The sequence below is a fragment of the Typopeltis vanoorti genome, chromosome 7, assembly GCF_054136105.1.
Source record: "Typopeltis vanoorti isolate ZY-2024b chromosome 7, IOZ_Tvanoo_1.0, whole genome shotgun sequence".
Taxonomy (NCBI): Eukaryota; Metazoa; Arthropoda; class Arachnida; order Uropygi; family Thelyphonidae; genus Typopeltis; species Typopeltis vanoorti.
In genome coordinates this window covers 135,060,894-135,076,397 of record NC_143555.1, presented here as the reverse complement: position 1 = coordinate 135,076,397, position 15,504 = coordinate 135,060,894, and the positions used below count along the sequence as shown (strand labels likewise).

At 38.7% G+C, this 15,504-nt stretch overlaps 1 protein-coding gene across 1 annotated transcript in view; it reads left to right on the top strand.

Moving 5' to 3' along the window:
* LOC150105093 (juvenile hormone acid O-methyltransferase-like) overlaps nucleotides 1–14,560 on the top strand; it is a 33,039-nt gene extending 18,479 nt beyond the window's left edge. The window contains exons 2-5 of the mRNA XM_090395113.1: nucleotides 2,513–2,799; nucleotides 3,033–3,246; nucleotides 8,422–8,575; nucleotides 14,505–14,560. Of these exons, the coding sequence (XP_090251239.1) occupies nucleotides 2,513–2,799; nucleotides 3,033–3,246; nucleotides 8,422–8,575; nucleotides 14,505–14,560 (711 nt within the window). The remainder of the gene's footprint in view (nucleotides 1–2,512; nucleotides 2,800–3,032; nucleotides 3,247–8,421; nucleotides 8,576–14,504) is intronic.
* The last annotated feature ends 944 nt before the right edge of the window (nucleotides 14,561–15,504 follow it).

The following is a 15,504-nucleotide window of genomic DNA, read 5'->3' as shown; positions in this document are numbered from 1 at the left end:
GATCATGGCAGGAGGGTAACAGTAATAGCCGAGCCTCAGTTAGAACTTCATTGGCTACAGCATTGCCCTCCACGATGTTGGATATTGAAGTAAGTTATTAATAATATCATATATAATAAAGAAAATGGTATATTCGTATTTTTAGAATTTTTAAAACAATTTAATTTATTAAAGAAGAATTTAATAATATTAGTTAAAAGATAAATATTGCCATATATATTTCTGTTAATTCCTATGCAATCTTGTGGAAATGCCACCCAGCTGCCGCTTGAACGAAAACTCATAGATTCAATTCTAGGCGTGACTACAGGTACTTTTTCCCTAAGCCTTTCCTCGGCTGATTCCCTACTTAGTGCATTTTAGAAACGGAGCGTGTAGGTTTTTTTCCTCGAAACTTGCGTATTTAACTGCCATTTAAAGAAATCTATCATGGAATGAATATTATTTCAGATAATAAATCGCCATTCAAGATTCACAGCTAACCTCGTAGCTTACATCACCCACCAATGGAAGCGTGCTATGGAAAAATTCCGAGAAACTTGTGCTATCACCTTCGACATTTCCAATGCTCTCTACTTGTTGTGGCATCGTGGCCTGCGTAACAATTTACCATCGTTCGATCTCCCTGCCATCCTCTGTAATTGGATAGCCAGACTTCTCTTCGAGCTTCATCATCAATGCCGGGTGCCCCAACGCTCTGTCTTATCACCTACTCTCTCTCTCTCTCTCTCTCTCTCTCTCTCTCTCTCTTTCTCTCTCTCTCTCTCTCTCTCTCTCTCTCTCTTTTCTCTCTCTCTCTCTCTCTCTCTCTCTCTCTCTCTTCTCTCTCTCTCTCTCTCTCTCTCTCTTTCTCTCTCTCTCTCTCTCTCTCTCTCTCTCTCTCTCTCTCTCTCTCTCTCTCTCTCTCTCTCTTGTTGACCTACTTGTAGTTAGCGTTAATCCCATCCAAGCTTTGTAGCCTATATAATACACTCCATTCATCCTACTCATTTCATAAATCATGCAGTACTCTGATATCCGAGGCTATAAGATCATCTGCAACCCAACCAAAGCCTAAAACATTCATCTCCATACTATCCTACAATGAAGCGAGAAGCGAGAACAACCTTGTTATGTTCAGTGCCACCAAAACACAGGCCTGCCCTTTCTCGAGCAAAAGAGATCTCAGCTTCCTACCTTACCCCTCACTAATACACAAATCACCAGACAAGATCAGATCTCTTTGCCAGGACTAACGGTTACCTTCATTCTCTCTTGGCATAAACACATCACATCAATAGCGTCTTCAGTATCCAAGAACGTGGGCATTCTCTTTCGTTTAAGAGTCTATTTTACATCCAACCAACTCTTTACTATATACAAACCCGCCATCTTTAGAACACTGCTCACATGTTTGTGGCGGTGCATCAAACATTTCCCTTAAAATCCTTGACGCTACTTCAGAGGCGAACAATTAGGCTCATTGATGATCCCTCTCTCTTACAGGTTCACTTCAACCTCTATATCACAGACGCAGTGGTTCAGCACTGTGTATATTCAACGGGTGCTTCCATTGTCACCGCTCTAGTGAATTAGCAACTCTCATTCCTGCACATTCTATTGCATCTGTTAATACAACAGCAGCTGTCCATCATCCCTGTATCGTACAATTGCAAACACTCCTAACCTGCTTCTATTCTTCCTCTTTTATTCCGTCCACTGTCCTCTGGAACAGCCTTATTCATGAAGTAGTCCGGAGTATTTTCCAAGTATTAAAAAATACTTCTCCATGAAACATTTTTAACCTGTAGCTCTTAAAAAAACAATGAACTTCTACAGAGGATCTCATCTGCACTCCACATACGACACTGATGTACCTATAGTCTCCCTACGAATTAAAAAAAAAAAGAACTACAATAATCTGTAGAAAGTATCTCAGTTAGAGAAAGAAAAATGAGAGAGAGAAGAGGAAACGATAGAAATATAAAACGAAAACAGCTATTAAAAAGGAAGAAAGATAACAGTGAAAATAAAAGAAAAAATAAGATAAACAAAATAAAACAGAAAATGAAAGATAATGTAGAAAACAAGGGAAAGAAACAGAGATATATAGATAGAGATCGAAATACCTTCTTAGTGGTGTTGAATTTCTTTGATTTTCATATCTCCATATCATTTTATATCTTCACTCCTTTAACCTTTGCTGTTTTTAAAAAACGTTATCTTGGATGGTTTCCTTATTATGCAAAAATAAATTTTAAAAAATACAAAAATAGATATAAAATTAATTAAATAAATAAAACAAAATCCTCAACCCATCCAAAGTGCAAATGTATTATAAGTTTACTAAATAACATTTCTTAGAACATTAATAAAAAAATAAAACTTAATAAATTTTAATATCCGCAAATAATGAAAATATCTTATATAACATTCAGCAAACGATTCTCCTCTTAGCTCAAATTCAAGAATTCTGTAAATTACTTCGAGAAAAAATCTATTTATATTTTTTATTTATTATATTTTTGGATAGAAAATGAATCCTGATGCTGAACTGTACATAAGTGTTCACCGTGTGCAGATGAGGGATGCCGAAACGTGGTTATCCAAAGTGTGTAAAGAGTTAAAATGGAGTGACAATGATTGGGTGTTGGACATCGGTTGTGGACCAGGTGATACAACAGAACACATTCTTCTACCCAAGTGCAAGAAGTTAAGGAAGTTGATCGCTTTTGACATCTTACCAACTATGATAGATTTTGCCAAGAAACGTCATTCGACAGAGAAGATAGAATACCACGTAGCGAATATAGAAGACAGGTAAGTATCATTTGGTGACAAGCATCGTAGAAACGTTTGCAATCAAATTAGAGAAATTCTCACAAAAATGGATATCTCACCTAGAGATAACATAACTCAAAGTGCCAAGTGTTATAATATTTAGTGTCATAAGGCTGTGCAAATTAAAATAAAATATTTCATTATATAAATAATATATTTTTTTCATTTTAGTTTGTTTTATAAGCGTATTTTTAATTAATTTTTCATTTCAGGAACTCATTTCTCAACGAATGGAAATATATATTCACCAAGATTTTCTCCATTTACTGTCTAAATTGGATAAATAACTATAAAGTAACATTCCAGAATCTATTTCATTTATTAGCACCAGGTGGCGACTGTGCTCTTCTCTTTTGTGGTACTACTCCTGCTTGGACTGTATTTGAACTTATAATTAAAAACAGTGCTTGGATAGAGTATCTGAAGGTCAGTTTATATGTTGACTTTTTTTCTTTTTTTTTTTGAAATTTTTAAGAATTTTAATATGAAGGTTTCACAGTAAATTTCTGAGAAAGACTTTTTTCTTTTTTTTGCAGTTGATACGTTTTTGAAAGAATATTTCTATAATTCGAAAACATAATTTCATTCAATGCTAGTATTTTGAGAACAATAGTTAAAAATTACTGTTTCCTTTGAAGTTTCTTCTTTGCTGAATCTTATATGAGGATTGTTTCCGATATCTGAAGGCTAATGTAGAATTTAACCAATGAGTTTATTATGTCTCCTGCATTAGTTCTTATGGGTTGGTTATAGTCATCTCCTTCATCATAACGCCAAACGAAATGCCAAAGCTGAAGGCAGTGCCATTAGAACTTGGAATTTAATTATTAACGATTAACATTTCTGGCATAAAGGGTGAAGCAATATACTCTTCATACTCCCCGCTATCTGATAGGGAAATAGTGAGTGGAAAAATGTATGAGCCAATTGTTCGCCCTGAGCGGACTTGAATATTCAACATCAGAATTGGATTATAAGCTGGCTTTTGGTCTTTTATGTTTGAAGTAATCCGTTGCTTCGTAATTTCCAACTAGTGGAACCAATTTGTTGGGCTGTACAGATGCTTTTGAAAAGAACTTTCTTGCTATACTCTGCAGAAAGTGTAAATATAGGGGACATCTGTGTCCCGATAAAGTTGCACATTTCTGATGAACCATGGAGCGTTTAGGATCATAAGTAGACATTTATTTTGCACTCGTTGTAATTTAAAAAAATTAGTATCAGGTTCTTTTAATATCTGGTGTTTAGCTCACTGTTCTTGTTGATTAGAGGATAGAGTTGAGCAATAGCAATGGCTTTTGATGCCTTTACACAGAGAGCCTTGACATGGCAGCTGAAACTCAGCCTTCTGTCCAGTAGTACACCAAGATGTTTGACTTCTGTTTGCCACGGGATTTCTGTGTTAAGCAGGAAGATGTCCCCTTTAGGAAGCATCGGTCTTCTGGTGAATAGCATGGCTATGCTCTTCTGGGGATTCACTTTCAGTCTCCATTTGGAGAACCATTTTTCAATCAGTAGTAGGTTTTCTTGCCGTTTTTGATAGCAAGATGTGGCTGTAGAGATCTGGCTAATATTGCTGTATCATCCGCTTAGAAAGCCATGATAGATGACAATGGATTGTACGGGATATCACACATTTATATGGAAAACAGAATCGGTGCTAGTAAGGATCCTTGTTGGACTCCAACCAAGATACGTTTCTGTGCTGATACTGTACCGTTGTTCTTTATTTGTATATGCCTGTCAAAAAGGTATGATTTAATTAGGTGAACCATTTCCAATGGTATTCCAGTTGAGATCAGTTTATGAAGTAATCCGAAATGCCGAATTTTATCAAATGCACACAGCCCCATTGCATTGATGCCATTTATATCCAATGGAGATGTATTCGACTAGTCTATATATCTCTTGTGTAGTACTATGGAATTGATGGAACCCAAACTGCTCTTTAGGAAGAATGCTTAACTTGTGGAGGCTTGGAGTCTGGTAAGAATAACGTTTTCTGCAATTTTACCCAAATTTGAGATGAGGCTGATTTGCCAATAATTTTGAGGCAGGTGCGGGTCTTTTCAGTCTTATGGATTGGAATTATATGATAGAGTCGCACATTCTGCAGTATAATTATGTCCAAGAAATCAGCAGTGCCATATGTATTATGATGAGTAGGTTCAGTGGAACCTGCCACAACTGCGTTGTTGGATCCTGTATAGTTAGCAAGTATGTGGCCATTCCTGTTGGTAGTTCGATTGTTCCAGGCAGGATGCTTGGCGTTTAAGCCAATGGCAATGATGACAGGCTCTCTGATGCCCAAGATGGCGTCTAAATCCGATGAGATTATTGATTTTAATGGAGGATTTTATGCTGCATAGATTTTTAGTCTACCAGCCGAACTCGTGAGAACCTCTACACCTGTAACCCCAAGATTAGTGGTAGGATGGATTTTTACAGAGTGACCGCCTCTGTGGGTCAGCCTGTCAGTTCTGTACAGATGATATCCCCTGATTTTGGGGTTGTCCGATGATCTCACATGAGTTTTATTTATCAAAACCACATCCGGCTGATGTCTTTGGGTGAACTCTTGGAGCCCCAAGATCTTATTTCTGAGGGCGTTCGCGTTCCACGCGATAATCTGCAGAGAGTCTGGATTTAGTTTATTCCTGTTAATGAATGAGCGCTGTGAGAATGGTTTGTGTGATTTGTGTATCCTTTAGGATCTTTTAGTAGAGGATGGTGTAGGGTTGGATCTGCTGAAGTCTAGTAGCATATTTGCCAGAGGGTAATGATAGCTGTCGGGTTCGTGTGTGGTACTGGCTGATCCTGTTCATGAGTTATCTGTTTAGAATGGACTACATCCTCATATGTCGTTATCTGTCGTTGTTGGGTTGTTTTTTAATAGGCCTCTGACTGCAGCAGATTGGCTTCTGACAATTTTTGCTGGTCATTTAGAGGATGTGGAGCTGAGGCCTCTGGCGTGGATATACTGGGGGAGGAAGAGTTTCTGTCTGTCTATTGTCTCCGATCTGCTATTTTTTGGGTTTTGAATGCATCCTCTGTAGTTGGCTGTGTGTGAGCCACCGTAGTTGGCACGTTTAGCCGGGTGGTTTTCGGCTTTGTACAGATATCGGTTGGGTGGCTGTCCACACATTTTAGACATTCAAACCCCCATTAAATCACGGGTTGATTTAATTTAAATCATTGCTGCTTTAAATCAGGACTGCCAGCAAAATCAAGCGTTTTGCCAACTCCTCGATTTTACTGGCAGTCACTTGAGGCTGCTGGATTATCTTTGCGGGCAGACCATTGATTGGGTCTATGTAACTTTTACGTTTAAGCTTAAGTTATTCGCTTAAGTTAATTTTCTCAAAATATTCGAAGTTGACGCTGAACTCCAGAGGGCTAGCCATAAGCATATTTAAAAAGATTCTAAATAATTTGAAATCAATTTTTACTCTATGTTGGGGGACGACGAAGATGGTGACGACAATGCTCCAACAGAAGAGAAGCTGGACTTGGTAATCTCCGCCCCCTCAGAATTCACAGAGGTCCGAGCGGGTAAGAATAGAAAAACCACGGCCTCTGAACCACGAAAAGAGGATGGGATGGAAGAAGGCTCAGTTTCCGACCCGTCTGCCTCCAGTAGAGAGAAGGTACCTCTGATCATACTCCGCGAAAAATAAAGATGAATATCTCTTAGGGCCACCATGACCAATCTAAAGATCTCTTATATAACCCCCAAAAATGTCACCGACAGCATGAAGTTACAGCCCACCACAATGATGGACTACCGAAAACTGACAGGAGAAATGAATGCCAAAAGCATTCAGTATCACACGTTCTTGCACGGCTCAGAGAAATAATCTGAAGATTGTGCTCCGAGGAGTGTCTGAAGATGTATCCACAGAAGATATGGCAACTGATCTACGCCATCAGGACCTGCCACCCATCACGGTCAGCAGAATGACCAAAAAAGACAAGACTCCGGTGCCATCAGTATTGGTTGAGATCCATCAAGCTTACAAACAAATTTATGACCTGACGTCAATCTGTGGATTTAAAATCAGCCCAGAACCCTTAAGAAATAAGGCTTAAACAGTTCAGTGCCACAGATGTCAAAAAATATGGCCACGCTCAGAAAATGTGTAAGAAATTTAATCATAAAAAAATATATTTTTTTGGCCAAGATGGCTGAAGCAAAAATGCTTTTCATATCCTCCATTATCTGTAAAAAAATGTATGGATGGAGTAATATAATGCTATATGAGCTCTGATCGTGGCAGGAGGGTAATAGCAATATCCTCAGTCAAAAATTCATTGGTTACAGCATTGCCATCCATTACCCTCCCTGGGTACCTATTTTAGTCGCCTCGTACGACATGTATGGACTACAGTGGGATTAATAAGTAAAGCCACCTCTAAAAATGAAGACTATCCCGGACCACTCCCTACGAGTAGCCGAAAGACCGTCCAACTCCGCGTTGCTTTCACTCAGTGACGGACTACCCCACCACTGAGCAGAACCGCTCATATTCCAGGGAGAAGCATCCACCGACAATGCCCCTCACTGGGCCACGCCGAAGAACGCTACCCCCAGAGACTCAAAATGCTCTTTCAGGCAAATCCCCGAAAATCTAAGTTCCCCTCACTGGGAAATTCAAAATTCAGGGAGAAACATGAGAGAGCGAAACTCTGCGTCCATTTTAGTCGCCTTTTACGACATGCATGGGCTACACTGGGGTTATTCGTATCCTGGCCACCACACAGGGAATTTAATCAACTTAACAGTTTTTTTTGGGGGGGGGAGATGGACTGAGTCCTTGACTCTTTATCCCTTCATCTGATTGAAGAAAATCTGTGTGGATGGGATGTTATTGAGCAAAAAGCTCTAGTCATGGCTGGGTAACGGCAATAGCTGAACCTCAGTTAAAACTTCATTGGTTACAGCTTAATCATCCTTAAAAGGACCTGGCTTAAAGGTGCTAAGCAAAAATGCTTTTCATTCATATTCCCCGTTATCTGTAGAGGACAGTGTAGGGATAAGTTGTTATTGCGCTGTTATTACAGGAGGATAACAGCAATAGCCGAGCCTCAGTTGGAACTTCATTGGCTACAGCATTGCCATCCAATGCCTTTGGGGGGTAATGGATGGCAATGCTGTAGCCAATGAAGTATATCATATGCATATAATTTTATAAAAGGTAGATAAACTACGATGATAATAAGAAAGGAAAACCTTCGTAAAACTTAAATTTTTATTGAATCTAAATTACTTTTTAATATTCCAGTATAATATATGAAAAGTAATTAATTTTAGACGTTTTTGATTTAGAAAAAGTGGAAATCAGTTTCAAGTAGGCCACAATCTCATAAATGTTGCTGGTCTCTACAAAATCTATCTTCCCACTCTTCCAGAATGGATTTTATTTACAATAACTAATTATTCCACTAGCATAATCAAATATTCTTACTCAGATAAAAATATGGTTGGAGATTAATTAGAGTTTGCAATGATTAATTTACACATTAATCAACTTATTAATGAACTGTTAACATTAAATCAGAATATACATGTAAAAATATATTTTCTGCTTGTGTATTGTATAGGATGTTCCAAAATTTACTCCTGAGTGTCATTACATGGACAAAACTCAGAGATTAGGCACCTTCAGAAACATTTTACAAGAAATTGGTTTTATAGTTATCGAATGTGAAGAAAACAGCTTCGTTTATGAGTTTCAAGACAGTGAGGAATGTAAAGGTAAGATAACGATGTGTATATATGTAGTTAACATGATCAATTGTGAACTATTTTGTATGAGGTTTCATAGTTGTATATATTTTATCGATATTTTAATTTAATATTGAATATGAAATATTTTATATTTCTGTGAATGATTAAAAAAAAAAAAAAAAAACTTTTATTGAACCAAAGTTATATTTTGAAGAAATCGATGAAAACTGATCATTTTAGAGGGCGCTGCGATACTAGGCAAACAGGAAAGAAATATCATAAATGCTTGTTCAAATAAAGATTTATATTTTGAAGGTTTCTTGTTTACAATTAAAGAGGGTGCTTCATCACTAAGCGAATACCTGAATACATACGGAAACGGCACATATATAACGGCTTTCTCAGAGTAAACATTGACCTAACGAAAATATTGAAATAGTTATCTGAATTTCACCGTGTTATACAGCAATAAAGAATATACAGAAAAATTTCCTTGTGCGTTAAAGGATGAAATATAATTATTCATAAATGAATGAAATGGTAAGCCGGCAAAAAATAGTTTAGTGATAGACGCAATTAATTGGGATGGTTTCTGGATCTAATATCCACTTGACTGTTATACAAGGGTCAGGATACGGTGGCTCTTGGCTGAACAAAGTGCGGCTCTTTTATATTGAATTAAACGATACGTAATTAATACAAACAACTAAATATTGTTTTTTCATACGGCCTGTTCGTGGCGCTAGATACTATGCATGTGACGTGTGTTAAGCATGAAATTTGTTACATATGACTAAGGTAACTAGCGCCACGGCGAAAATTTGAACTAATTGATCAGCTGTCCTGTCAAACACCATGGTTTTTAGATATATACAGATTTTAACTGTCAAAATAAATATTCTGTTAGTTAAATTATTTATTGTAATACTAAACTGGTGTTTAATTTAGTGTCAGGAAATGCTATGCACAAATTAATTTTTATGTTATTATGTTGAATTTGTGTTTTTACTTGTGATAATAACCCTGATAATACGAGTTCAAGAAAAAGAAAAATAATCGAAGAAAACTGAGGATTCAGTAAAATGTGGATAGAGAAATTTGCATTTATAGAAGTCAATGGAAATCCGCAATCTTTAATTTGCCATCTACGACTTCAAAATAACAAATCAGGAAAGAAATGTCGAACGTCATTTTAGAAGAAAACATTTAGACTTCCGTAAAAATAACCTCAGGATGATAACAGAAAAAAAGGTATTGAAGAATTTCTTTTGTAATTCTTCAATACCTTTTTTTCAATACCATTGCTTCAGCAAAGAAATTTGTCAACATGGACTATATTTTCGTGGAATACTACTGAAGCAAGTTTTTCTGTTATCCCTTGAAATAGCAAAAGCGGGAAAACCTTTTACCGATGGCGAATTTCTAAAAAATTGCATGTATAATGTCTCTGAAATCCTATTTAAGAATATGAAAAATAAGGACGAGATACGTAAAAAAATTAAAGATTTAATTTTTTTTTCGGCTAGAACTGTCAAGGAACGGATTGTAACATTGTCAGCAGAATGAAAAGCCAAAAGGCTATTTTTTCTGGCGAGATTGATCAGTTAAGGGGATAAAAATCCCTTATTGTTTTTCAGCCAGTAAGCGAAACTCAGATCGAAATCTACGATCTGAACGTTTCATGCCGACGAACTGTGAGCGTATCCAAGCGTAAGTGACCACTTGGTAGTGCCACACCATGGCAGCTCGTTGCAAAGGTGGAGCAAGTTCCCTCACTGTTCTTGATATTTTCTCATAATGTAAAAACACACAGCTCTTAGGAGATGTAGTACTGTTTTACATTATGAGGAGAGGTTTCAACCCAGACCGGTTTCAACCTTTTTTGAGGTCTCATCAGTGAGTAGCTAGACCTAGAATATCAGAGTCCTTATCCTTATAAGGACTGGCTTAAAGGAGCGAAGCAAGAATGCTTTTCATCTTCCCCGTTATCTGTAGCGGACAGTGTAGGGATAAGGTACTATTGAGCTGTTAAAGCTCTGATCATGGCAGGAGGGTAATAGCAATAGCCGAGCCTCAGTTAGAACTTCATTGGCTACAGCATTGCCATCCATTACCCTCCAAGGGTATTAGATAATCCTCTCTCCCTTCCAGAATATCAGAGTCCTTATCCTTATAAGGACTGGCTTAAAGGGGCGAAGCAAGAATGCTTTTCATATTCCCAGTTATCTGTAGAAGACAGTGTATGGATAAGGTGTTAATGAGCTATTAAAGCTCTGATCATGGCAGGAGGGTAACAGCAATAGCCGAGCCTCGGTTTGAACTTCATTAGCTACAGCATTGCCATCCATTACCCTCCAAGGGTATTGGATTGAATGAATCAATCACCGACTATGTAAGTAAAGGTGAAATCTCAAAAATACGGACGATCTCTAGGCCACTCCATAGTGGGCGAAAGACCGTCCTAATCTCAGCGTTGGTTCCACTCAGTGACGGGCTCCCCGACCACTGAGCAGAACCGCTCATATTCCGAGGAAAATAATTCACCTGCAAGTACCCCTCAGCGGGCCGTGCCAGAGAACACTTTCCCCGGAGACTCAATTGCTCCCTTAGGGCAAAACCTAAGAGAACGAACTCATTAACCCAGGATAACAGCAACAGCCAAACCTCAGTTAAACTTCATTGGTTCAGCATTGCCATCCGTTACCCTATATGGGCATCTCATATAAAATCAATCACCGCATCTCACGGTCGATTGATCCCCACTCTCCAGAATATCAGAGTCCTTATAGTCCTTATAAGGACTGGCTTAAAGGGGCGAAGCAAGAATGCTTTTCATATTCCCCGTTATCTGTAAAGGACAGTGTAGGGAGATGGTGTTATTAAGCTATTAAAGCTCTGATCATGGCAAGAGGGTAACAGCAATAGCCGAGCTTCAGTTAGAACTTCATTGGCTACAGCATTGCCATCCATTACCCTCCAAGGGTATTGGATTGAATGAATTAATCACCGCATCTCACGGTCGATTCAAACATGTGAATATCAGAGTCCTTATAGTCCTTATAAGGACTGGCTTAAAGGGGCGAAGCAATATTGCTTTTCATATTCCCCGTTGTCTCTAGAGGACAGTGTAAGGATAAGGTGTTATTGAGCTATAAAGCTCTGATCATGGCAGGAGGGTAACAGCAATAGCCGAACCTCAGTTAGAACTTCATTGGCTACAGCATTGCCATCCATTACCCTCCAAGGGTACCAATTTTAGTCGCCTCGTACGACATGCATTAGCTACATTGGTGCTATTCTTATCCCGGCAACCACACGGATAGAATATCAGAGTTTAAGTGAAAAGAACTTACATACTTTTGCTATACGATTGCCAGAAAGGTGTGTCACTATATTATATTATAACATAGTATAACTAAGATGAAAGTTCGTAGGCATGAAACGTTCAGATCGTAGTTTTCGATCTTAGTTTCGCTTACTGGCTGAAAAACAATAAGGGATTTTTATCCCCTTAACTGAATGTCAGCAGAAGTTTCAAATACGTAAATTATGAATATTAATTCTGCCGATTTTATATGTATTGCGGTTGATGAATCAAATGATATTTCCGATAAGGCACAATGTTGCGTGATGGTTAAATATATCACATCTTCCGGTATTCGAGAAGAACTTCCTAATTTACCTTGGTCAAGATATTTCAGAAAACCTTCTAACAAGTTTACAGAATAAAAATATAAATATTAATAATATAGTATGCACTGCGACCGATTAGGCGCCTTCTATGATTGAGAAAAATAAGGGGTTTGTCAAATTATTCTCCATTCATATTCCACATGGAATTATTTAATTTCATTGCATTTTGCATCAAGAAGTTTTAGTTGCAAATTATTATTACCACAACTAAAAAGAGTGATGGATGTTGTTGTGCTGATAATCAAATTCAACCGATTTCAGGCGCTGAAACACAGACCTTTTGACACATTTTTAGAGGAACTAGGAAGTCAACATAAAGATTTAGTGACATTTACATCTGTACGATGGTTATCAAGAGGAAAAGCATTAAAACGTTTTTTTTTTTCATTGCTTAAAAGAAGTAACAGTTTTCTTAATCACTAAAAATTATAATGTAAATCGTGTGAAACTTCTCAGTAATCCCGAATGAATTAAAATTTTTGTTTTTTGCTTGATATCACAGAACATTTTAATAAGCTCAATTCGAAGTTGCAAAAGAAGGGAAACACAGCCTTACAATTACTAGAGGAATACCTTACCTTTGAACAGAAACGAAGAGTGTTTTTCGGAGATGTTACTGAAGAAAAATTTATATATTTTGAAATTCTAAATTATTATAGATCGAATTTAAATCAAGAAAACGTTGATTGCAAAATAATCGCTGAAATAATTACTGTCATTTTAGATTCCTTTACAAGCAGATTTCAGGATTTTTAAAAACATCAGGATATGATATAATTTATATTACATCCGTTAAATTTCAATTAAAAGTTAATAGATATTGAAGCTTTTCTCGGAATATCAATTGCAGAACCCCAAATGGAACCTCTGGAAATTCAGAATAAAAGCATCTGGGTACAAAAATTTTAGAAAACGGCATCACAAATTATAGAAATTGAGGAAACTATGGAAGAAACACCACAGGAAATTATATTTAAATGTTGGATTTCTTTCGCAACAAATTATTCAAATGCCAGTCGAACTGTCAATTGACCGTGAGATGCGGTGATTGATTCATTCAATCCAATACTCTTGGAGGGTAATGGATGGCAATGCTGTAGCCAATGAAGTTCTAACTGAGGCTCGGCTATTGCTGTTACCCTCCTGCCATGATCAGAGCTTTAATTTAATAATTTAATAGCTCAATAACACCTTATCCCTACACTGTCCTCTACAGATAACGGGGAACATGAAAAGCATTCTTGCTTCGCCCCTTTAAGCCAGTCCTTATAAGGAATTTAATAGCTCAAATGCCAGTCGACTTGCTTTTAGGATTTTGACTCTTTCCTGCTCAATGTATAATTGCGAACAATTTTTCTCTTCAATGAATTACATTAAAAATAAGGATAGGAACAAATTGTCTGATGAAAGTTTGAAAGCCGAATTACTATTAAAGTGTACGACATGCAATCCAGATTTAAATAAATTGGTAGAGAAGATGCAAAATCAAAAGTCTCATTAGTGAATTTAAATTAAAACTATACATAACATTGATTTTTGTTCGGACTAATTCTTTTTGCAATATAAATTCTGTTTTTTTTTGCAATATTATACTTACATAAACATGTTTGTCATTAAAAACTTAATCAAACTTAATGTTGTTCTATTTATTGAACATATAAGAAATTTATATGCAAACATAAAAGTGGTATTTGATATCTAGAATTACTGAATTTAATACAAATTTACCTAAATTTCAACTAACTGCAACTTTGAGTCACCACGATTTTTCGTGGTGACTCAAAGCGGGAAAACCTTTTTTTAAACCAAAGAGACATTCCACCAAAATTTTGTTATAATTAATTTTTTTGGTGGAATGGCTCTTTGGTTCAAAAAGATTTCCGATTCCTGCAGTGTTATAGTTTCGCATATTGTTAGCGTGGAGGACAGACAATATTGTGCACCAAATGTGTGCACAACTCCACTACCCTTTATACCTAACCTCCTCATAATCTGTTAATGAAACCTCTCGCAGTGTTCATGACTTAGATTTTCCAGGGAAAAAGTCTGATTCAAGAAAGTGTATTTTCATAGACATGTTGACTGGGTTCGAGGCTATCTGGGGAAAAGACGTGCTGTTAGGAAGTTCCGGAAAGATCAGTTATTTTTGTTGATTTATTGAGTGTTTTCTTAGATTTATTCGTCTATTTTTAGTATATTATAATATTTTTAGTGTAACTATTGTACTATAGAATTTTATAACATAACATTAAAAATATTATAGTTTTTACTACTCTTAAAAATGGCACCGAAAACTCGTCACAACAGGGCAGTGTCTAAAGCTCAAAACTCAAGTTGTTACTACTGAGGAGAGCGTTTTTGCCGATGAGCAGAAGCATTATATCCGAGGATAACCTGGCATTGGAAATATCCTGATTAAAAGAAATAATTAGAAAAAGTGGGAGAAATGGGGGGGGGTGGGGGGGGGGGGGGGTGGGGGGGGGGGGGGGTGGGGGGGGGGGGGGGTGGGGGGGGGGGGGGGTGGGGGGGGGGGGGGGTGGGGGGGGGGGGGGGTGGGGGGGGGGGGGGGTGGGGGGGGGGGGGGGTGGGGGGGGGGGGGGGTGGGGGGGGGGGGGGGTGGGGGGGGGGGGGGGTGGGGGGGGGGGGGGGTGGGGGGGGGGGGGGGTGGGGGGGGGGGGGGGTGGGGGGGGGGGGGGGTGGGGGGGGGGGGGGGTGGGGGGGGGGGGGGGTGGGGGGGGGGGGGGGTGGGGGGGGGGGGGGGTGGGGGGGGGGGGGGGTGGGGGGGGGGGGGGGTGGGGGGGGGGGGGGGTGGGGGGGGGGGGGGGTGGGGGGGGGGGGGGGTGGGGGGGGGGGGGGGTGGGGGGGGGGGGGGGTGGGGGGGGGGGGGGGTGGGGGGGGGGGGGGGTGGGGGGGGGGGGGGGTGGGGGGGGGGGGGGGTGGGGGGGGGATCATCACCCATAATTCCATAGGCGAACCAAAAAAATCACCCATAATCCCATACGCGAACCAAAACACAAGAACTGAAGCCATTCACACACTTGCCCACATGGAAATTCCAAACTCATGACGTCACTCACAATGACGTCAGGAAGACACGCCCACTTTCCTTATCTTATCTTGATCTTGATCTGGTCAGAACCGCCACCCCTACTACTAACATTATATCTTTGATCATTGAATAATCAAAATACAGTGTTCAGAAAATATTGTATCTCTGAAAGCAAATAAATTATTAAATAAATAAATGAAATTATTATTATTAT